This window comes from Ascaphus truei, chromosome 3, assembly GCF_040206685.1.
Source record: "Ascaphus truei isolate aAscTru1 chromosome 3, aAscTru1.hap1, whole genome shotgun sequence".
Taxonomy (NCBI): Eukaryota; Metazoa; Chordata; class Amphibia; order Anura; family Ascaphidae; genus Ascaphus; species Ascaphus truei.
The window spans coordinates 358,680,544-358,704,744 of record NC_134485.1 but is presented as its reverse complement, the minus strand read 5'-3'; the positions used below and the strand labels follow the sequence as shown (position 1 = coordinate 358,704,744).

The 24,201-nt window shown below is 40.2% G+C and overlaps 1 protein-coding gene across 5 annotated transcripts in view; it reads right to left on the bottom strand.

Annotated features, from left to right (window-relative positions):
- Positions 1–3,855: 3,855 nt before the first annotated feature.
- Positions 3,856–24,201, bottom strand: part of PROSER1 (proline and serine rich 1) — a 41,640-nt gene continuing 21,294 nt past the window's right edge. For 3 of the 5 annotated variants that reach the window (XM_075592034.1, XM_075592033.1, XM_075592038.1), the window contains 9 exons: positions 23,467–23,577; positions 17,864–17,947; positions 17,442–17,520; positions 12,970–13,122; positions 12,135–12,230; positions 12,012–12,056; positions 10,027–11,647; positions 8,481–8,610; positions 3,856–6,242 (listed from right to left, as the gene is read on the bottom strand). In XM_075592034.1, the coding sequence (XP_075448149.1) occupies positions 6,126–6,242; positions 8,481–8,610; positions 10,027–11,647; positions 12,012–12,056; positions 12,135–12,230; positions 12,970–13,122; positions 17,442–17,520; positions 17,864–17,947; positions 23,467–23,577 (2,436 nt within the window). In that variant the 3' untranslated portion in view covers positions 3,856–6,125. The remainder of the gene's footprint in view (positions 6,243–8,480; positions 8,611–10,026; positions 11,648–12,011; positions 12,057–12,134; positions 12,231–12,969; positions 13,123–17,441; positions 17,521–17,863; positions 17,948–23,466; positions 23,578–24,201) is intronic. The other 2 variants (XM_075592035.1, XM_075592036.1) reach the window with 2 other exon arrangements.

Here is a 24,201-nt window from a genome sequence, read left to right as displayed (position 1 = left end):
TAAGGACCATTTCCCATACATCCACTTTAACTTAGTCTTGTGGCTATCTTAAGCATTGCCTGCATCAGTGTTTCTTATACCTCACAGGGCCCTAAACCAGACCAGATTTCTGAGGCCAATATTATATTGCTCCACTATGCAAAATAAGGGTACGGGGGGCCCACCTTCCATGGGTTACAACTGACCTTATTGCACTCTACCAGCTCAGGGATACCTTGTGGAAAAGCTACAAAGTAACTGGCACTACCAAGAATCTCAATCACTACAGATGCACGCGGAACATGTGCACAAGGCAAACAAGGCATGCAAAAGCACAATATTACTCTGACAATCTCCACCAAAATACAACAAACCCAGCTAACTTCTGGAAGGTTATCAACAACATATTCCAGCCTCCTAACCATCAACAACCAAGTAATATCACTAAGGGGGATATTACTCTGACAGACCCCACTGACATTGCAAATGCATTCAATGATTACTTTGTGGGGTGCGCCACTAACTTATTAGCAAAACGCAGCCCAACCCACAAACCTGAATCTCATCCTGGGAGTACCCCTATAGTCCCACCCCCTCCCAACACTGCCCACAATTTTCAATTTGGCCCAGTATCTGAAGAGGAGATTATACAAGCGCTCCTCAAACTAAAACTAAGCAGCCAATGTGGACCTGACACTACAATCTAGGTTCCTACGACTTGGTGCCCCAGCCATTGCCAAACCAATTGCGTCCATAGTCAACTCTATCCTGTCTGCAGGTTATATCCCTAAAACCTGGAAAACTGCCAGAGTTGTCCCAATCTTCAAAAGTGGGGACAAAAACACTGTCTCAAACTACAGGCCAATCTCACTTCTCCCAATTCTATCCAAAGTCATGGAAAAATGTGCCCACTCTCAATTAAGCGATTTCTATACCAAGACAAATTTCCCTAGCCAATTCCAATCTGGGTTTCGTCCCAAACACTCCACCGTAACTACCCTGCTAAAAGTTTGCAATGAAATCCTGTGTGGAATGGAACGGGGTCAACTCACTGGTGCAGTATTCCTAGATTTTGCAAAGGCTTTTGACACAGTTGATCATGCTATCCTGCTCAACAAACTCCAGAGCTCTGGAATAGGGAAGCTTGCTTTAAACTGGTTTCAGTCCTACCTATCAGGAAGATCCCAACATGTGTCCATCTCAGGCTCTAACTCCAACCCCCTGGACATCACCTGTGGTGTCCCGCAAGGCTCTGTTCTGGGGCCCCTACTCTTCTCAGTGTTCATTAATGATCTTCCCACAGCTTGTAAGGAAGCATCAATACACATGTATGCAGACGACACAATCCTATATGCACACAGCCATAGCCTCTCTAACCTTCAACACATACTTCAGTCTGACTTTTTGAGACTCGAAAACTGGATTTCCCAAAACAAACTGTTTTTAAACACTGACAAGACTGTAACAATGGTATTCGGGACCAAGACTAAATTTTTTAAAGCTTCCAGTGACTGAGCTCCTGATTAGAACCAAGGCTAACACCACCCTAACCCCTGTCACTAGTTTTAAATACCTAGGCTTATGGTTTGACTCCCACTTAACATTCAGGATGCACATTGATATCCTGACAACCAAGACCTATGCCAAACTAGGGGCACTTTACAGGAACAAATCCTCCCCAAGTCTCCTGGTCAGAAAGTGTATCGCACAGCAGATGCTAATGCCAATTATTGACTATGGAGACATAGTATACGGCTCGGCACCTCAAACCCACCTTAGCAAACTTGACACCCTCTACAATTCAATTTGTCGTTGTGTTCTCCAATGCAACTACAACACACATCACTGCGATATGCTCAAAGAACTAGATTGGTCATCACTAGAGTCTAGGCGCAAAGTTCACCTTTCCTGTCTTGCCTTTAAATTCTTCATGGGCAAGCTACCCAGCTACCTGAACAAGCTCCTCACCCCTACCATTTGCAGCACATCACCTGAGATCAGACTCCAAAAGACTGTTCATGGTCCCAAGGCTCAACAAAGTATCCGGACGTTCCTCCTTCTCCTACCATGCACCCCAAAACTGGAACAACCTACCAGAGACTCTCACATCCACCACCAGTTTAAGTTCTTTCAAATCTAAGGCTGTCTCACATTTTAACCTGGTCTGTAACTGTTTCATACGCCCATAATATATATTTTCTTTAACTGTGCACGCAATGTCTTGTATATAATGTATACCCTGTTCATTTATGTAACTGTATTTGTAACCATGTATTATTTGTTTTTCTCTGTGCCCAGGACATACTTGAAAACGAGAGGTAACTCTCAATGTATTACTTCCTGGTAAAATATTTTATAAATAAATAAATAATAAATTATATTGATATGCAATTTCAGTTGAACTCACCTGTGTGCAAGTATGTTGGTTTTACTAAAAACTTGGGTGGGCTGTGGTCTCAGAGGAAAGCTTTGAGAACTACTGTATTTCACGAAATAAGAACTTCAAGCTACTAAATATGTTGCATGTACCAGATGAGCCAACTTCTGACAAAAGGACAATATTGGCCAATCCTTACATACATTACTAAACCAAAAAGCACATTTCAGGAGATATTTACTGAGCTTTGATAGTATCCCAGCTTGATCCCATTCAAGTCAATGGCGGTTAATGCCGGACCTGTGATACCCCTTATCGGAGCCAAGTACGTTCCTGCCTTCATATATTCATAATGCATGTCTTTTTTTCTTCATCAATGAGCCTAGTTTTTTTTCTCCTTCCATGTATCATTGTTAACCCTTAAACCAAACACTTAATGGCTATAGAAAGATCATCTGACTTTCCCTATACTATTAAACACTCAAATGGCTTCCCTTCCACACCAACATTCTTTGGGGCAGTTTTACTATGGCCTGATGTACGGAATTGCAGTATGCTCCAATGCTAGTCTCCATTCAAGTCAATGGCTGTTCACGCTGGATCAGGGTGCAATACCCTGCATTGGACCAAAGTAAATTCCAGCACGTGTGACACACCCAATTCAGCCCCTGGACCACACTTGTGGCTATGAACTTAGCGAATGTCCCTGCTGAATGATTCAAGGTAAGCAGAGAGCTTTCAGTGGGAGTACATGGGAAGAGAAGGAACAGGAGAATATCAGTAGATGTAGACAAGTTATGTTCCTAACCAACCACAGAGTCACTAACCCCCATGAGTTTATGCATCTCAGCTTGATGAATACCCAGAGTTGGGTAAATATTTGTCAATTATAAACAATACTAAATGATCATAATGATACCTAAAGAAATGAAGATGGCTATTACATTTTAAACGTTTTGTTTCATTTTCTTTGGTTTAACCAGGAAGAATGTTGCCCTTGTTGTATCGTAAGTGCATGCACACCGCTAAATGGTGCTGGAGGGGGGTACTTATCTGCCAGTGCACTGTGTCCAGGGAGGTCCAGACATCCCAAAGGAGATCAGCAAAGAAAATGGAAGCAGGCACACGGTCTTCTGAAGATGCAATTTAATGTGACACCAAAGGGTCCAATGTTTCGGCAAAAATTGCCTTTATCAAGGAGAGGGCTCTCCTTGATAAAGGCAATTTTTGCCGAAACATTGGACCCTTTGGTGGCACATTAAATTGCATCTTCAGAAGACTGTGTGCCTGCTTCCATTTTCTTTGCCCTTGTTGTATCTTCAGTAAAATCACAAATCTATATCTGTAATTTTAGATTCGGTGCACTACAATTTTTGCCGGTGTTATGTTATCCTGGACATTTCAAAAAAGATGTTTATCTGAATGTATCTTTCAGGGTAAAATTATTTCAAACGAAGCACAAAATGCCAAAGCATCTATTAAAATAACACATGCGCCACTTTTACAAATGTTTCCAATTTAATCATTCACATGAGAAGGTGCATGCAATATTACAGCATTATGTTACACAAAGCAGTTTGAAAACAATGTAACCTTTTCAGTATCCCAAAATCCATGTACCACAGCAGTTGATATTTAGGAGAATATGTACAAAGTTATGCAACTTTCACATGAAATTCATTTAACATAAAATGATTTGTTCAGCGTTTAATCATCCCCAATAAAAAGTTGACATATGTGCACTGTCTACGGAGTTAAAGCAGCAACCTCAGCTGCTTGGCCTTTTTCCCTGAACCGGGACATCCCCCAGTGCTCATTGGGAGGTCACCTATCTGGGGATAGTTATAGATTTTGCTTTTTCAGCCCGCCCCCTCACCCACCTCAAAAAAATACAAATATGGTAGTTGACAAGAAACATGGCCGCCAGCGTAACCCATTGAAAGTCACTTTATCTCCTGATGATTTTGCAGCTTTTAATTTTCGACATCGGAGCGTGCCCCGGACTCCACTGGCCATATTGTTTTCCCAATTTGTCCAGTAGTTCAGAGCTCGCAACTCCTGAACCAGGGTGTCCCAGACATTTGGGGACCACCGTGAGCTCTGTTTAGCTGAGAGTTGCTGCTTTAAAAGTAAACATTTGTAACCATTCCTCTGCTTGAATGTGTAACACATCAAATGTCTGCACCATATTATTTCATTAATTTAAACACTAACATCACATTTCTCAGAATGTAGTTTTAGTAAAAATTACAGGTGCTTCCTGTTCAACCCATATACAAAGTTGTAATCAAACACCTGAATATAATACAAAACAGTGGAAGCAGTTTGTAATGAAACTGCAACTTGTACACCAATTGTTTTTTCAAATTTCATCCAATAAATTCAATTGTCATGATTAACATTATTAGAACGATATCAAATGTTAGTAACCAGATTACCTTTTTAAAAAGACCCCTAACTAAAAAAAATGTAGAATCCTCAATTCATGATGCTTTTTAATAAAAAAATAAAATAAAAGGAGTTTGTGTTGCTTCATCTAAAGCCTTGTATACACTCCCTAGTTCAAGATTTCAGGTTATCCCTGCTTCAACAAAGGTGGCTCTGTCAATAACCGAGCCACTGATTGAGACACCTATGCTGAATCAGGGATATCCTGAAAACCTGACCTGTTGAGGACTGGAGTTGGCCACTCCTGTTCTAGTTCTTCTTCTGTGAGATTATTTCAAATGACTGCCTCTTTTCTTCAAGTAATGTTTCTATCCATTATATTAAAAAAAAAATATATGATTCATACAGAAATATTTCAAACTAATAAAAGACAGTGTAATAAGGTTCCCATAAGGGATTGCAGCTTGAAGACAATGCACATTACATTTCAATTGTGTGAAAAAAACATCAAATGAGGGTATAACGGATGCTACATTTTGTCCATTTTCAGTAGATCGTGTTCAAGTCATTAGTCACACGAGTGAATTTCTTTTCCACCGATGTGTTTAACAATTAAAAACAAGTCAAGTGGCTTCCTTAATAATACCTTACAGTTAATGAAGGCTGGAAATCTTGTCGGTTTATCAAATTCATTTACCGTTTAGCTGCCGTGTGACACATTAAAAGAAACTACACATTGTAGGCCTCACAAGCAATCACCTCGTAGGCCTGAGGCCAGCAATCACTACTGCTGTTTTCTCAGATGACTTTAGGCTTGCAGAAAAAGTGAACCTGCTATTTACAGCTTCTGAGTATTAATAGGACCAGCCGATGGTGCTTTCTCCTATTTAATCACTCAAATTTTGATCAACAAAAAAAAGTTACTTTGAACCTTTTGCATGCTTTCTATGTATTGTGTAGTCAATGTACATTTTCTCAGTCATATTACAAACCATTTCATGATCACCTTTAAAATACAACAGGAGGTGGTATTACAGTACTTTCCTCCCCTTTCTGCGAATATTCTAAAAACTGGATAGGTATAAAAACACAAATCTAATAAAAAATAAATTAGACCTTATCGGAAATGTTAATATTGCTTAGAATTTTTTTTTTTTTTTTTTTTTACCCTAACCAATAAAATCTTTCAGGCCAAATGTCTTTTCACCCTTCTAAATGTAATGTATTTGCCAGCCTTTCCTTTGTAAAAGTCATTAGAAAGAGATTGAAAACGTAAGAAGCTAAGAACACAAGTTTGACTGTGTTACGTAAGTTACTCCCCATCAATATTACTCAATGAAAGCAGTGTTCCTGCATCAAGTTAGTTTTAAAGGACTTCAATTTACTGCCACCCACGCTGTGGTAGCCCTGGCTGTAATGGGAAGGGCGTTCCAGGTCCTGCAGGAAATCCAGGGAAAGCATCGGTTTGTGGCGGAAAACCCTCTAGAGCCGAATGAGCCTGATGTAGAGAGGAAAATCATATATAAGCAATTATGAAACCTTAGATGGGCAATCTATGATACTATATTGGGAAATACGTTATGGCGATGTGGACATTGCATTTGATATACAACTATAGAAAATCTGCATGTGTAGCCAACACCACAATAAAAAACAACCCCCAGCAAAAGCAAGATCTCTCCTCCATTGGCAATTGAGCAAAAAGCTCTACTTAGGCTAAGGCCCCGCTCCCAGAGTCAGCGCGCCCGCACTGCAGACAGGCGGGGCGCTGACATACACAGACCGCGATATGCGGTCTGTAGGGAGCGGGAGCCGGAGCGGGAGGTGGGAGGCTTGACAGGGAGGGGGGGCGTGGCTTGAGCGGAGGGACCCGCTACTCTCCCCCCCCTCCCTCCCTCCACGGGCTGGAGCTGCTGATGGTAAGCAACACACACACACACACAGGCACTCATATACACACACACACGCGCGCACACACATACACACACACAGGCAGGCACTCACGCACTCATACACATACACACACACAGACAGAGGCAGGCACTCACGCACTCAGGCACACACACATAGACACGCACTCACGCTGCTTTCACTCCACACTCCTTCCCTGCTCCCCGAAGCCTCTCCTCCTCCTGAAGCCTCCCCTCCCCATTGGCTCACAGCCACACCACGTGACGCGTCAACGCTAGGGATCACCATTCTCTTGTGTCCCATAGCGGCTGACGCGCCACAGCGTGTAGTAAGCTGTGCAGCCAGGGGGAACCGGGACCGGCTCGGCAGGATTCCCCTGCAGGTGGGGAACTCGCGTGTGGCCGCCCGCGCCACCGAGCGCAGCGGGACCGAGGCCTTAGTCTTTTCAAATGAGTCATTTATTTTCGGAACAAGGGAAGACCTCAACGTTCCAGGTCCAACACAGACCATCATTCACCTGATAAAAGGTCCGTGTTGGATCTGTAACATTATGTTTCTCACTTGCTCCTAAAATAAATGAAAATATTTTGAGAAAAAGACCACGGCCATCATTCTGTAAGGTGTGATAGCGCAGATGACGTGCTGACGTGCCAGCGCATGAAAAGCCCCGTTAAAGTCAATGGGACTTTTCATGCAATAGCACGTCATCTGCACTATCACACTTTACAGAATAAGCCCCCAAGGATATCAAATTAAATTGTTCATTGTGGATGAAGGTAAAAGCTATACAATATATCTGTGATAATCCATTAAATAAACTGTATCAACTTTAATTAAACATGCTTATGCAGTGAACTGTGTAAATTACATGGTGTAACAATCACTCTTCATTGTCAATGGGAAAAATGTGTCCCGCTGCCTCAGGGTTATATGCCTCTTTTTCGCTATTCAAAAACAAAAAGATAATAAAATAATGGAGTAATGAATATTTTTACAATATTGCTTTTTTCTGTGTAAGGAGGGAATGCACTTTAAAAAATGTTAAAAAAAAAATATTAAAAAAAAAAAAAAGAACATCCATCTATGAGGACTTCCTTGCTTAATGATTAAATGACAAGGGTGCAGATAATCACAATAAAGTCCTCATGAGGTGTGGCCAAATGAGTCCCCGCTAAGACAAAACCCTTTATTTTTAAAGAAACTAAAGAAAAAAGTGACATTTCAGTGTAGAGGTTATTTTATCTGTTTACAGAAGATGATCATATTGACAAGATAATTTTTGTAAAATAAGTGGAATTTATTTCCAAATTGATGGATATTTAAAAAAATGGCTCTTTCCTGAATCAGGGGGTCCCCCAGACAACATACATGGCCCCCTGATGCCCGGGGCACCCACCTTTCCCCAGATATCTGTAGTTTCTTTGTGCTGGATTACAAAACATGGCTGTTGGGTCACCAATAGAAAGCCACAATGACATTGCAGATTTTACTATCGGCCACCGGACAGAACCCTGACCACACTGCTTTTGCGTTTCTGGCAGGCACATATGTCCGGCGCAGGAGCACAGGAACTGGGAGTTCACTGTACCACAGGGGAAATCAGGGGACCCCCGAATTAAGGATAAAAAAAAGCAGCAACATAAAATGCTTCTTTAAAGCAAAAGATCTAACAAACCAAGACACCAGAATATAGTGTTCACCTGTACAGAATTAAATATTTTCTCCCAAGAACTGAATACAAAGTAGGCCTTTAATGTCAGGGAAGCGTAATTAACGCTAAATAACCAAGGCGTGAGAACTATGTGAGTTTACACACATACTATACCTGTAACAGAGCCGTTTGTGCTGCTGCTGCAGCAGCTGCGCTTTGCTGAAGTCCTTGGTAGGGAGACTGTGAGGGATTCTGAGGAAATCCAGGAAGACCCGAAAGAGAGAGAAGAGGAAAAGCCGACGGCCTAAAAGAAGAAAGAAAAAAAAAACTGAATGACAATGGTTATGGTAAAATGTTAATAAAAACATTTATAGGTTGATACTATAAAGGCTGGAGCGCCCAATCGCAGTCAACTCCCATTAAAGTCAATGGGAATTTTATTTGGATATAACAATCCTCTGCGCAGTTAATAGGCATTCTTTAGAAGAATAGAAGTATTTCCCTTTTGCCGCTCCCTACTTAGGGGGAGCATTCATTCTTCAAACTGCAGCGGGAGCACAAACAAAGCACGGAGAGCACCAAGGTGAATATTTTAAAGTGTATTCAAATATCAAGAAAAAGATCTCTACACTTACAATAAAGGTTAATAATTTTCTTTGAGAGTTTTTAGTTGATGGCACATTCCGTGGTAATAGAATCGGACCCGTTGTGCGCTTATAGGGTGTATTGGTTGTTATCAAGATAATCTTCTAGCATACTATTTTCCGCCTGCCTAATGTTATGCTTTAGCACAGATTTATTAATTTATTTTTACTGTCTCAGTGCAATTTCTACTAGTAATACAAGTGTATTACAAGTATATTATAATATAACACAAGTCTACATCTTCCCAAAGGGCCCCTAAAGGGTTTGAAACGTTTGCTGATGTTAAAGCTTCTCTATTTAAATCTGAAACTCACAAGTCCTTTTATCCCCTTGTACCCAATTTTCCAACCCTAACTGTCCATGAAATGTCAGTGAACTGACTGTATAACCCTATTCATTTAATGTAACCATGTATTATCATAACTCTGTGCCCAAGACATACTTGAAAACGAGAGGTAACTATGTATTACTTCCTGGTAAAATATTTTATAAATAAGTCTTCACAAATATGGGATCGTTCAGACAATTTTGTCATGGGTCTATAGCTCTTTGCATCAAACTGTTAGTCACTTATGTTACGTGGCAACTGTAGCACTTTTTTTGTAACATATTTTTATTAAAGTTTTCAAACATAAATTGGAGGGGAAAGGGTACAAAAAAGAAAAAAGGGAGGGGGAACAACCATTTCGATCGGAATTCCTTACAAGCATCAACAATCACATTGCATGTCAGACAATATCTTATAAACAACATAACACATTCTGCACACACACACACACACACACACACACACACACACACACACACACACACACACACACACACACACACACACACACACACACACACACACACACACACACACTTTGACCTATATATATCGGGTGAGGGGGGTAATGGGGTGTATTGTGTGTTGGATTGGATATATATATATATCCTAAATGCAGCCATTTGACTCACAATCCATAAACATCTCTGATGTAAATCAGCATAAAACAAAAAAAAAAGGCTCACCAGCATTAAAAAATTAATTTAAAAAAAACACAATTGAAAAGGAAATAATCTAAATACTAACCCAGCTTGTGCAACAAGAGCAGAGTTAAAGTTGGAACTGAAGGCAGATGCAAATCCAGGTAGAACCGAAGCTGGAGATGGTGCAGTTGCCACTGTCAGAACAGAAGGAATGGTTGCCAATGTTGAGGAAGCCTGTAGCCCAGCGAAAGGAGAGAGAGCAGAATTGATCGCTGGTGAGCTAGTAACTGTGAAACCAGGAAAAGATGGATTTGACGAGACTAAAGGTCCTTGTGTTACAGAAAAGAGCGAAGGTACAACAGAGGATAAGTTCAATGGAAAAGGTGAAGCAGCAGCTACGGCCGAGGCAGAAAGGCCAGGAAAGACCGCTGATGTGGAGATTGAAAGAGGAGGTGTGGCAGACACAACCGTAGGGGAAGAAGTTAACATTGCTACTGTGGGAGTAAGGACTGGGCTACCAGCAAATGGAGATCCATTGGACAGAGAAGTGAAAGGTGGAAGTGATGTGAAAACAGGGGGGATTGGTGTAGAGGGTCCATGTGGGGCAAGTGTTATTGAACATAGTGTAGGACTATTAAGGTTGCCATTCATTGAAGAAAGTCCAGACAATCCTGGATTAATGTTAGATAAGTTTCCTGGTACTGCAGATCCAGGTGGAAAAACATGGCCTAGTACAGCAGGTAATCCTAGAGAGCCGTGGGACGGGGTGGCCGAGCGTGATGGACCCTTGAAGGCAGAAGGTGATGGACTCGTCGGTTCACTTTTGACTAAAAAAGGAATGTTGGAAGCTGCTGGGTTAGATGAAAGATGTTCTGAGGACGGGTGCTGACAAGGTGGAACTACGGGAACACAACTGAGAGGAGAGTGTGATGCCAAGACAGGTTGCCCTGATACTGTACTTGATGTGGAAATGGGATTTGTTATTGAAGGTGAAGCAGAGCCTGAAAAAATGGCTATTCCTGGAGTGGCTGTCCTTTGAGGTGTGGGTGTAGAGGAAGGAGTGTAACATCGGTTCATAGCAGAGACAGAATCAGAATTTTGAAGACTTGGTAATGACAAAAGCCCAGATGCACACACAGAAGGCAAGGCAGCCGAATTAATTAACGCTGGATCATTTGAAGCCAAAAACCCTTTCAAAACAGATAGCAGTGGATTGCCTATATTAATTTGTCCAGCAGCAATATCAGACAGATTTGGACTAGGCATTCCCTGCAAAGGAGGATTTAAGGACAACGGAAGGCCGGCAAATATTGATGGCATCATATTGGCAGTGCTAACAGAGGCTGTGGAAGTCGTGGCAGAGAATGGTAGCCCTGGAAATTGTAGAGATGGAAAGGAATCATTCAGCTCAGAATTGGCACATAGAGCTAAGGAACTCAGTTGTGTCGGAGTAGCAACATGCGAAAGACCAGGAAACACTGCAGGACTTGGTGTTGAAGTTGCACTGATAACCGATGTGGGAGTACCAGAGGACATTTGAAGACTTTTTATGACGGTAGGAGTTGGTGTAGATGGTTTAGGAGAGGATATGGAGGATGTAGCTTGCCCAGAAAAGGCTGAATGAGGGGTGGGCATGCTCTTAGCAGGAGAAGTAGAAGGGGTTGGGGTAGCAGAAGGCGAGTTGGTCCCATGAGGAGAAATATGTTGATTTGCAGGAATAACAGCTACAAAAAAAAAAAAAGATTAATAATTCAGAAAACACAAGTGGCACTTTAAAATACAGTTAGACATACAACCTGGTTTGGTAATGCACAATTTTTTTAATATTTTAATAATAACTATTTATTCTTTATCCATCTACCAAAAAAATCATCTTCAGCAGCCGCTTCTATGAGGACAACAATACAGTGCGAAGATAGAACATCCCTGACATATCTAATCTAGCCAATATAACATTCCAAAGGTTAGACAGCTGTTTTCATATTTTCCATTAGACCTCATTACCAAAATTGCACTTTATATTTAGCCAATATGCAAAATACAGCAAACATTTCCCCACAGTTAAAAAAAATCTTCAGTTCAACTTACACTGATTCTGAGCAGGTTTTCCTTGACCAGGATTGTCTTCAATTCCTAGGAAAGAACACACATTAATATACGGTGTCAATATTTTAAGAATGTCATCCCTGTCCTTTGTTATTCTTCTCTTACCAGCCATAGTTGCAGGATTAGGAGCATAAGGGGGTGGAGGCAGAATGCCAGGATTTATATTGGCAACAGGAATGAGACTACCATTGTTATATGCACCTATTAAATAAAAACAAAATTACATACATTCAGTGATTAAAAGTGCAAGTGGACTACAGATTGGTACTTACTTTATTGTTCTTGGAGGTGGTTAGTAAGAGTAATGTTACTTTTTCTAAACAGTGTGTCTAGTAAAAATCAATTAAAGGAGGAGGCCCCCATACCACTTAAAATATTATTTTACTACTATATTGGTGTCTTCCCCAAGTCCCCATACTTCCTATAATGATTATATCCTTCATTCCTGTGCTGCAGAACTCGAGATACTTCTTTGTAAATCTGTAGGAATTTGTAGAGGTTTCACAGCTTTTGAACCAGCTGCTGTTTCCTTCCTCAGATATAATAAAAAATGAGGCTTAAAATTATTATTTTAATATGCAATGTATATTTTACCAACAGTTATAATCTTGTAGTAAGTGTTTTTTTTTTTTTTTTTCAAATAAAAAAAGGATTGTACCTATAACAGGACTTCAAATTCGCTCCTATGTACAATATGAACGGTCATCAAATTAGCTCATGTAGAAATAAAATGCCATAAGTATTTGCTAGTTTATGACTGATGGAGCAAAACAAAATCTTTTTTTTCCATGTGTACAAAATAATGTATATAGTACTGCATTCTTTATATACACTGAGCATACCTTTTTCATCTTAAAATGTCCTCTCATAAGAGGATCCAGATATTCCCTTTGTATCGCATACAATACAGTAGCATAATAGAGAGAATAAATTTAGTTACTGTAATTTTTGTTTCTTTTAGCCCAATCACGACAATTCACACTATGGGTCGTTGCCCCGCCCCCTTCAGAAAGGGCAGGTAAACTTTGACCTTCTCCAGAGGTACTTAAATGGGACTGCTCCTTCTTTATCGACAGAGTCTTCCCATAGCAATCTAGGAAACAAAACAGCAAAAAACAAACAGAGCCCACACACATTTGCATGCTGAATTCCTATCTATTTATTTGAGACCTAAGATTGCATTTCCAAAATGAAATAACAGCAGTGACAGGGTTAAAGAGAGTAATATCCTGTTTACTCGTCGTTAAATCAGGTTTCTTTCACTGTTGCTTTGTGGAAAAAAATGGTCAATATAAAACCTGGGCGAGGTCCACTTCCTTTAGCTCTATCACTGTGTGCTGAGTGAGACATGCCTTCCCCCTCCTCTTTGTCTTGTTTAGTCTTCTGATATGGAGGGGACATGCAAAAATAAAAAGATGCCAGCATGGAGGTCGGGAACATGCAATTTATGGATCATGGTGAGAAAAAAATAAAAAATCCTATATTGTTTAATGATTGCAAATCAAATTGCATCTGTTTAAGGTTGAACAATAACAATAATTGCACGCTTTCTTGTTTTACTGTGAGTTACAGTAAATGGGAATGCCTCTTTAATTTATGTCTTATGTTACTGCTGGAATGATGTACTGAACAGCTTTAAGTGTAGCTTGCATAATGTATTTAGCACCAAATTTAAATGCTAATTGAACTGCATAGTAGCACGTCATTCCTAAAGCCCTGGGTTTTTTATGGGGGTTTATTTATATAAAAAAAAAAAAAAATTAGTTTTGGAATAAATGTATGAAAGGGACATTTGTCACCAACTGCAACTTCAGTGACTTGAAAAGTAGGGTCTGCCTATTCCATCCTGCACGAAATCCAATATTGTATGAGCTGCAGCTAGTGTCAATTAGATGGATAAATAGCCTGTAGTATTATAAACACTTTAAACTTGAAAATAATTCCTGCTCATGTATAATGATGAGAAAAATATCCATCCTCTGCAAAATTGCTGCTAGATGAAGTGGGAATAAGCTTGGATGGCATAAGATTTTGTAGAAGGTCAAAATCTTATATTGAAGAATCCAAGGAAGTTTTTTTGTGCGCTTTAAGAATGAGAAAAACCTTTCTTAGCAAGAAGATTAATTGACTATTGGTTTCATTTGGTCTTGTATTATATTTATCTACACCATGGCAAACAATAGGAAAGATATGTTCAAGGTCAAAATTCCAGAAGAAGGTCAAGCCATATAGATTAAAGTGTTTTTCCTGATTGCACCCGAGATTGAGCTTTATTTTCCCATTGGAGTTGTCTGCCACACTTATAGGTGTCGACTACGAACTGGAGATATGTGCACAGATGTACAACCTTGTTCCTTGAAAGATCTATATGGTACATGTTCATCCAATGACTCCCAATGTTTATTCCAGCATCAAAATGTCTATTTGATTATTGTTCAAGTGATGATTAGTCCAAAGGCATCACACACGGGACTCCAATGTAGTTTTTTTTAAATTTTATTTTGAAGTAGAAATCCTTAGTTGACTTACGTATTCACTTATTTGATTTTCTGTTTTGTTCCATGTTGATGGTATTTAGTTAGTCAGCCTATGGACATTTTGTTTCTTTCTTTGATCAGTCGGACATATTTAGACTTGTATTAGCCTGTGAAGATGCAGCACCAATCACTCTGCTGAAGAGGATCTGATATGCCAAAAATTCACAAAAGGCATATTTCTAAGCAATTAAAAATACCCTGCTCAAGTGAATGATATTCTTTTGGTATATTTGTGCTAATTTGCCATTCATGAGATACCAACTATCAAAAGACAGAGTGCCCGGGTTGGTAATAACTGGCTGCCATGAATTGATGGGAATCAAATTACGGGTTCCCATAAACATTTGATCCAGTTTAGTTGTACTCAATTGCTAATGAACACATTAAAAATTACATAGGGGTGTTTGGTAAGAAGTACATTTAGGAAAAAGCAGACAAAGGTCACATATACATACGGATAGTAGAATGCCCTATTATTCCGTAATAGTGAGAACTCATTGAAATGAAATCGTTTTTTCAAGTGAAGACCACTTCTAAAAAAATGTTTATTTTGGTACTATTGACATAACATTTTGCTCCGCTACAAGCGACACGCGTTACAGATTTAAAAATACAGGCCGACATCTTTGCTGGTTTGCATTTTAAACATGAAGCGAGCATTCCTTACTTGAGCACATTTTCCGATTCATTAACTTCTTGAAGTTAACCAGCTTTTTCTGGTGGCGGTTCTCTTGGCTGAGTAACAGGCGTACCTCCCTTGGTAGACGTTGCCAAGACTTTTGCAAACAGAAAATTGTACTTCTGCATAAATGAGCTGGATAGTAAATGATTCTTCCAGAGAATGCCACTCTTTACATAATTCTTTTCACAGGGTGGTAACCTAACAACATTTCCTTTGAGGATTTTAAATAATGTTTCCACTTTCTTTGTAGGTGAATTTACAAACTTTTCCTTCAGGTGTTATCAAGTTTCCTCAAGAGAGTTGTTGCTTTCAATATAGAGAAAGCTTTAAAATGGTCAGTCAACCTTGCAAAACTAGATTTTGTTCTGCTTTTGGCAGACACAATTAACACAAAGTGTATTGTTATATTTTTAAGTGTAAGGCCATTCAGCCAAGGCGTATTATATTTCAATTGACACTTACTTTTCAGGTTTGATAGACTGTAAATGCCTGAAAGGCAGAGGGGCTGGACAGACTGTTTATGTACAGTGTATAGTGTTCCTTTAACACAGGAACAGTAGCATATGCAAAGATATACTCTTATGAAAGGTAAAACGTCTGGTCTGCGAGAAGGGCATTTACTGCTTACTCACACCAAAGACATAATGAAAGAATTAACAGAACAGACTAAAAATATCAGGAACATAATGACACCATCTCCGAAGTTTCCACAGGCTATGTATATATAAAAAAAAAAAAAAAAAAGCTTGCCTAGATGCAGGACGTATAATTGTTTCTATACGCAGATGGTAGAGTTGGTGCCAGGTATATGCCATGAAGATGAATCTGCCAAATGTTCTAGTGCAGCGAAGATCCTGGTATCATAACTAGCTGGTATTGGAGAATAACCTTATTTCATGGGATAGATAACTCCATTTGCACTTGGGGAACAACAGAGGGAAGCTCAGAGACCTTCCAAACTCCCACGGTCGGGCGCCATAAAAGATACACAGGAAATAATTTATACTAATAGCAATAGAGTAGTGCTCACCTTTTAACACCGCTGGAGAAGGTCAAAGTTTATTTGCCCCACATGAAGGGCAGAGCTACCAATTCCCAACTTTGTAAGAAATCAAGAATTTAAGTAATTTTTAGTCCAATATGGATTATGAATTCAATTTATTGATGCACAAAAATGATTGTATGTTAGACCTGATTATTACATGGTGAGTATAGGTTTTCAATGATCTATGGAAAAACTTTGTTTAACCTATTTACATTTATTTGACTTCAGTAAGCCACAAGTAGCTACTATTTATAATAAAACCAAGTACAGCAAGTATCTAGATTGTTAGTTAGCACATACTATTTACTGGGTCCAGACACAAAAATATGCCAAATGGTAGAAAATGCATAAAATAAATCCAAATATTGAGAGAAATGAGTAAATGCCTAAAACATCTTACAATATAAGTGGGGGTTTGGTGGGTAGAGTTACAGAGATAGTACATAGTGCACTGATTAATACAGCATGTACTACAGGGTAGAAAGTGAATCTGATGTGTTCAGTAAAGTAGCAATCCTTACAAAGGATAGTAAGAGAGCAGTTAAGACAAGATGGAAAGAGAATAAACCGCAAGGTTTATTCTGAAGGATTGATATCAGATCAGAGATACAAAGAGTGGCAGAACAGTACAGAGCTTGGAAAGAGAATAGGATAATTTTGTAGTTGGTATATAATTGAATTAAAAAAATGTCAGTAGGATGGAGACAATTCCAGCTGCAGAGCACCAGTAGATTGTAACATAGAGAGCTGTGAGGCAGGATGGCATAGGTTGTAATAGTCAAGGTGGAAGAAGAGATAAAAAGACAGATCTTAGCAATATTAAAAAGGTGGAAAAAGGAAGCGCCATGATTTCGGAAGAATGAGAATGTGATAAGAGGAGAGGAAGGCATTGAATATAATGCCTAAGCAATATTCCTACAGTATCGGATAGATGGCAGTTGTACTGAGTATGAGATACAATGCATTCATTGAGCCTGGCTAAGTAGTATTCAACCTTCATCAACCACACAAATACTAGTTTCTTCAAGTTGTAAACTTCTGCTCAATATTAAAATCGGAGGGATGTAAATTATTTCCAGGGCACTCACTGCATGTGCCCTTTCCGTATGCATAAAAGATTACAGATAATAAAACCAAATAATTCTTACTTGGTGCAATAGTTGCATGTGGCCGACATGGTGGTATTGGATAGGGAACAGGCTTATGTGGATTGTACGTTGAAGGTGCCTATATGGAAAGAGAAATTACAGTAGTTTGTCTGCAAATGTTTCAATACTATCGTGTCTGATATTGATCGATTCATAATTTTAAACGAAACATTGAAACACACTGACAAAAAAAATACAAATCACTACATTTTAGGTCAATAGGGAAAATGGTGAGTGCTTAAACTTTAGTAAATAGACATAAATGTGTGAAAAATGTAACACTGTCTCTTGTTTCTTAATGAGTAACAAAAGGTAATTCCCAGCAGTGCTGAATTAGAACGCCTCTCTCAAAAATCTTAATGTGTCAATTCAGTTCTTCTACAGGTTGTTAAAAAAAAGTGACTTTATTTCTTCATACATACTGGCTTGGATGGTCCAAGAATTCGTGCAGCAATTCCTTTCCCTTCATTAGTGTATTCTTCTCCATCTTTTTTCACAGGTGTCCCCTAAATAAAATGAAAATAAATGAGTCAATGCTAAAAAAAAAAAGGATATTGACATTATGGTTTTTATTTCCAGATTCAAAGCAGGAGTTGTCATTTGAAAGTGGTTTCTGAGACATTCATTAAGGGTTGCCTTCCTGAGACCCAACTCATCATGAACTTTTTGTTGATTCCTCTTTAATCAAGTTCTCATAGTTGTCTCACACATGTCAAGAGTTCCAGAAAAGTCATTTTTACATTTCCATTCTCCCTTGTTACTTTTAAAACTCAATGCAATTATCTCCTTTTGTTTTTTCTAAAATATCCATACTAGGCAATTATTAAAAGATGGGATGAAACAGATTCCTTTTAACCTAATGTCAATGTTTCAGTCAAGTAAAAATCGAAAATAATCCAGAAGGGGAACTTTCACCAAACAAAGCGAGCAATGTTTGGTGCAACTTGGACCTTAAATGCAAAGACAATTCAGAAGCTTCAGACAACTTGAAGTATGGAGAAATGGGTATTACGTTAAGATACAGAAAAAATTATGAATGGGTTTGAAAGCAAAAGTCTGTGACATGATTACAACAGTGAAGAAATGAAAATGGGCTGGACATATTTGAAGACAAAATTACCATTATTGGACAAAGATGATGCTCAACTAGATTTCAAGGGATATCAAAAGACCAAGATGACAAACCATAAGATAGGAGGATGAAATCAGAAAATGTGAGCAATGTGGAGAAGAGAGGCTTTCAGCTGTAGTAGCTGGAAGATCACTGGGGTGGCCTTCATTCGACAATTATATACACTGATGGGTCAGCCCTTTGCCTGTGTCTCTGCATACCTGTCTGTTCTGTGCGAGTCCCCCTCCTTCTCCCCTAGCAGGTGAGGCTTTAACAGGGAGGAAATACGGAGTACAAATCGAAAGTTAGGTTTTGCCTTGTTTTTGGTTCAGGCCCAAACCATGGTTCCGAACAACAGGCATTCAGTTTAGCTTAATCAGAACTCGTCCATCACTGCCTGCAGCAGTTGCTTCTAAGCAGAAATGCTTTTAAGTAGAAATCTTTAAAGTAGTGTGGAAGTTTAAAAAAGGAAGTTCAAAAAGAAGTGGAAAAAGTGGACCCCATCTACTGCTTCTGATTCCTGCATTTGAACTACGCTGGAAAGGAGTATATCATCCCAGACTGCACATCTCAACATATTGCTGTGATGCCGTCTTTACTTTTTATATTTGCTGTAACCTCACTTATTTTCAAATTATGCATTTCCTTCCACCAGCCTCATCATGTCTCTAACTCTATTCATATTTCGCTATCTCTCCTTACTTCACCACTTCTCAGTTCACATGAACTCCTCTCTTACCTGCGCCCTCTGTCACCATACAGCTATACCTCCTGCACTAAAACACACCCCTACAAATCATCCTCACACATTCTCTTTCTGTCCATGCTTCTCCTCCTCGCTTCTGGGGATATCTCTCCCAATCCTGGTCCCTGCCTTATTTCTACTTGCTCTCATCCTCGCCTTCCACATGCAACTTCTACTCCTTCTGGTGTAAACCCGTCCAACCTCATACCCATCCCCTGCCACGCTCCCTTTCTCCTGTACCCTTTGGAATGCTCGCTCCCTCTCTAACAAGTTCCTCTCTGTGCATGACTTCTTTCTCTCTCACTCTCTGCTCCTATTTGCCATAACTGAGACCTAGCTCACTCAGCCTGACTCTGCTCTGGAAGCTGCCCTCTCTTATGGTGGCCTTTCCTTCTCCCACACTCCGCGCCCTGATGGCAGGGGTGGAGGCGTGGGGCTCTTGCTCTTCTCTCTCTGCCGCTACCGAACCGTTCCTATTCCTCCCTCTCTTGCTTTTCCCTCCTTTGAGGTTCACACAGTCCAGATCTTCTCTCCTCTCCCGGTCCATGTGATGGTCATCTATCGCCCACCTTCCTCTACTCATCCCCCTTCTGCCTTTCTCTCTCACTTTGAATCCTGGCTCTCTTTCTTTCTCTCCTCAGACTCCCCTGTTCTTCTCCTTGGGGACTTCAATTGCCACATTGATGACCCCTCTCTCCCTTGGGCTTCCCGCTTTCTTTTTCTAACCTCTTCTTTTGGCCTTCAACAGTGGACTGAAGCCATCACCCACAAGGATGGACACTACCTAGACCTGGTTTTCACTAAAAACTTCTCTCTCTCTCCGATTTCTCCATTTCCCCTTTTCCTCTCTCTGACCATCACCTCATCTCATTTTCGCTCTCTCGCTTCTCTCCATCTCCATCTCGCCCTCGTTTTTGCAGAAACCTGCACTCTATTAACCTACCAGCTCTTGATTCCACTTTACGCTCCTCCCTCTCCTCTCTCAGTTCTGCTTCAGACCCTGACAACCTGGTCAGGAACTACAACTCTGCCTTATCTTCCTCTTTTGATCTTCATGCCCCGCTTTCTCTCTGCCGTCCTTGCCCTTTTAACCCCAGACCCTGGCTAAACTCCCACACACGCATGCTGCGTTACTCCACTCGTTCCTCTGAACGCCTCTGGAGGAAATCTCATACGCTCGCAGACTTCATTCACTACAAATTTATGCTATCCTGTTTCAACTCTGCCCTCTCTCAGGCTAAACAAACCTACTTTTCATCACTAATCAACACGCACAAGTCTAACCCACGCCGTCTCTTTTCTGTCTTTGACTCTCTACTCAGACCACCCTCAGCTGCCTCCTCTTCTTCCTCCATCTCACCTCAGGACTTTGCTGACTTTAAGGAAAAGGTGGAATCCATACGGCAGAACATCCCATCTGTTGCCTCCTCCAATCCCACAATGCTTCCCAACTCGCCTCCTGCCTTTCTTGACTCTTTTTCCGCTATCTCGGAGGAGGATGTGTCACTGCTGATCTCCTCTTCTCCCTCTACCACTTGCCCTCTTGATCCCATTCCCTCCCATCTCCTAAACCCTCTTGCTCCTTCTATAATCCCTATGCTCACACAGATCTTTAACTCTTCCCTCTACTCTGGTACCTTTCCATCCTCCTTCAAGCATGCAACCGTTATACCATTACTCAAAAACAGCAAGCTTGACCCTACCTGTCCTAACTATCGACCTGTCTCCCTCCTGCCTTTTGCCTCCAAACTCCTTGAACGTCTTGTATTCTCTCGATTGCAACACTTTCTCAACACCTATTCTCTCCTAGACCCTCTACAATCTGGCTTCCACACTGCTCACTCTACTGAAACAGCCCTCACTAAAATAACTGACGACCTCCCAAAGACAGAGGTCATTACACTCTGCTCATATTACTCGACCTCTCTGCAGCATTCGACACAGTGGACCACCCTCTTCTCCTTCACATTCTCCATACTCTTGGTATTCGGAATAAAGCTTTATCCTGGATCTCCTCTTACCTCTCCCATCGTACTTTCAGTGTCTCTTTTGCCAACACCTCCTCCTCCTCCTATTGATCTCTCTGTGGGGGTACCCCAGGGCTCTGTCCTGGGACTCCTTCTATTTTCTCTTTACACACTCTCTCTAGGTGACCTAATCACATCTTTTGGGTTTAAATATCACCTCTATGCTGACGACACACAAATTTACCTTTCAACCCCTGACCTTACACCTGCTATACAGACCAAAGATTGTGAATGCCTCTCTGGAATATCATCCTGGATGGCCATCCGCCGTCTGAAACCTAACATGGCAAAAACAGAGCTCCTTATACTTCCTCCCAAACCTGGCCCTACTACCTCCTTCCACATTGCTATTGGAAATACGATCATTCACCCAGTTGCCCAAGCACGCTACCTAAGGGTTACACTTGATTCCTCTCTCTCATTCTCCTCTCATATTCAAAATGTTTCTAAAACTTGTCGCTTTTTCCTCCGCAATATTACAAAGATACGCCCTTTCCTCTGTTACTCAACTGCTAAAACTCTGACTCAGGCCCTCATTCTCTCACGTCTCGATTACTGCAACCTCCTGCTGTCGGCCTTCCTGCCTCTCACCTGTCTCCCCTACAATCTATCCTAAATGCTGCTGCCAGAATCCCTCTACTCTTTCCTAAATCTGTCTCCGCATCTCCCCTCCTGAAATCCCTCTCCTGGCTTCTGATTAAATCCCGTATCTCACACTCAATTCTTCTCCTCACTTTTAAAGCTTTACACTCTTCTGCCCCTCCTTACATCTCAGCCCTAATTTCTCGCTATGCACCATCCCGACTCTTGCGTTCTTCTCAATGATGTCTTCTTTCTACCCCCTTTGTATCTAAAGCTCTCTCCCGCCTTAAACCTTTCTCACTTTCTGCCCCACACCTCTGGAATGCCCTTCCCCTCAGTACCCGACTAGCGCATCGCTATCCACCTTAAGACACATCTGCTTAAAGAAGCATATGAATAGCACTGGATAATCATGGACACATGACACAAAGCTTGGCCCCCTGCAGACGCACTTACTAGAATTCCCTCCTACTGTCTCTGTACATTCTCCCTACCTACCAATTAGATTGTAAGCTCCTCGGAGCAGGGACTCCTTCCTTAATGTTACTTTTACAGTATGTCTGAAGCACTTATTCCCATGATCTGTTATTTATATTATTTGTTATTTATATGATATGTATTACTACTGTGAAGCGCTATGTACATTTATGGCGCTATATAAATAAAGACATACAATACAATACAATACTGTAATTTTTCACTTCTTATGGAAATATGCCTTTCTACAAATGGACATATTCTCGAAAAAAAGACACCTGCTAGTGCAGGAGGTGGAATATTCCAGAAAAAAAAGGGAGCCGTGGACAACACCATACATATAAGAGAGATCCCCTGCTCCCTTTTTTTTCCTTTGAAGATACAATTGCAAGAAACCGTTTCTCATCTAAAAGGTTGAGTGGAGCACTTTTTCTTCATTTAAATCCATTTTTTTTTAATTGCTTAAACTTAATCACTGGTATTTGCCTTTTCAATATCCACACAAGTCACGATTTTACCTTGTATTATTGCACTTGGAGTCACTTTTCATTGTGGATTACACTTTATCAGTGGTGTATTCAAATCACTTTATTAATTTGATAAATTTTCACTTCGTGCACATTTATTCATTCCTTATTTTTTTGTATGCGAGCGCCACCTTAGATATTTTTGTTTGAGAGGACATGGAATACACCAGATTTATCCTGGCTTAAAGAAAGATCAAGAGCAGCTTAAATGCATGTACAGTAAGACTGTTTAGAGCTTGAAAATGTAATGCTCTTTTACAATTCTGATTGATTACCAAGTTCCACATCATACTTGCATAGATTTGCTTGCTTCTCCAATACTTTAAGTGGATGGATAGATAAATTGTTTAATGCAATAAAATTGTTTATTATGCAAATAAAAATAAGATTGGATAAAATAATCTAGTCTCAAGTTTACCTTTTTTTTTTTTAAATCAAAATAGAAGAAAGAAAATGCTGGTAAAAAGGACTTTAAAGAACTTGCTGTGAACAATTACAGTGTATTTGATACATGATCAAAGTTCCCCCATAAAGTTATTGGAAGAAAAATTCTTACAGGAAATATTCCGTTGATGCGACTAGGTTTCCCTTTAGGATAAGGATTTCCAGGTATCATTCCACAGGAAGAAATCATAGCATTTGGAGCCTTGCAACCACTCTTTGTAGCCTGTAGGAAACACACAAAAACAGCCATCCAAACATTACAGAAAATCAACACAAATAGCAGAACGTTTAGCTCCAGAAAGGTTTGCAGTTCAATATGCATAGAAGCTAATGTGTGTTCTTTGAGATGGTACAGTAGGTTGAAAAAAACATTCTGAAAATGAATTGGTTCTCTCTATAAACTCAGTCACCCACAGTTTACTCTCTTTACAGAAAACTTAACATGTTGTCAGTCTTCACATCATAGAGTAATTGTCCACACTCTATGCTATCGCATCTACGGTGAAGGTCTACAGAGCAGTGCTTTGCAAAAGCGGGTATTTCTCTTGTGTTTGTAAGGGAGTAAGCTGGGCTTTGCAAAAAACACAGAGGCCTGTGTATAAGGCATTGCTAAAAGCAATTGTGACATACAGTAAAAGTAAAAAGCAGAGAAGAGTATTAAGTTCATGCATCTTAGTGCCCCTATGTACAAAAAGGATTTTAAATGTGTTGTGCAGTACTGTACAAGGCTGAACTTTTGTTTTCACAAAGGAAAATTTACGCTAGAGGGTGGCGTTAGAGGCAGAGTTTGATGCGGTCAGTGGCGCACATGTGCAAATATGTATTACAATAAAAACTGTACCATAAA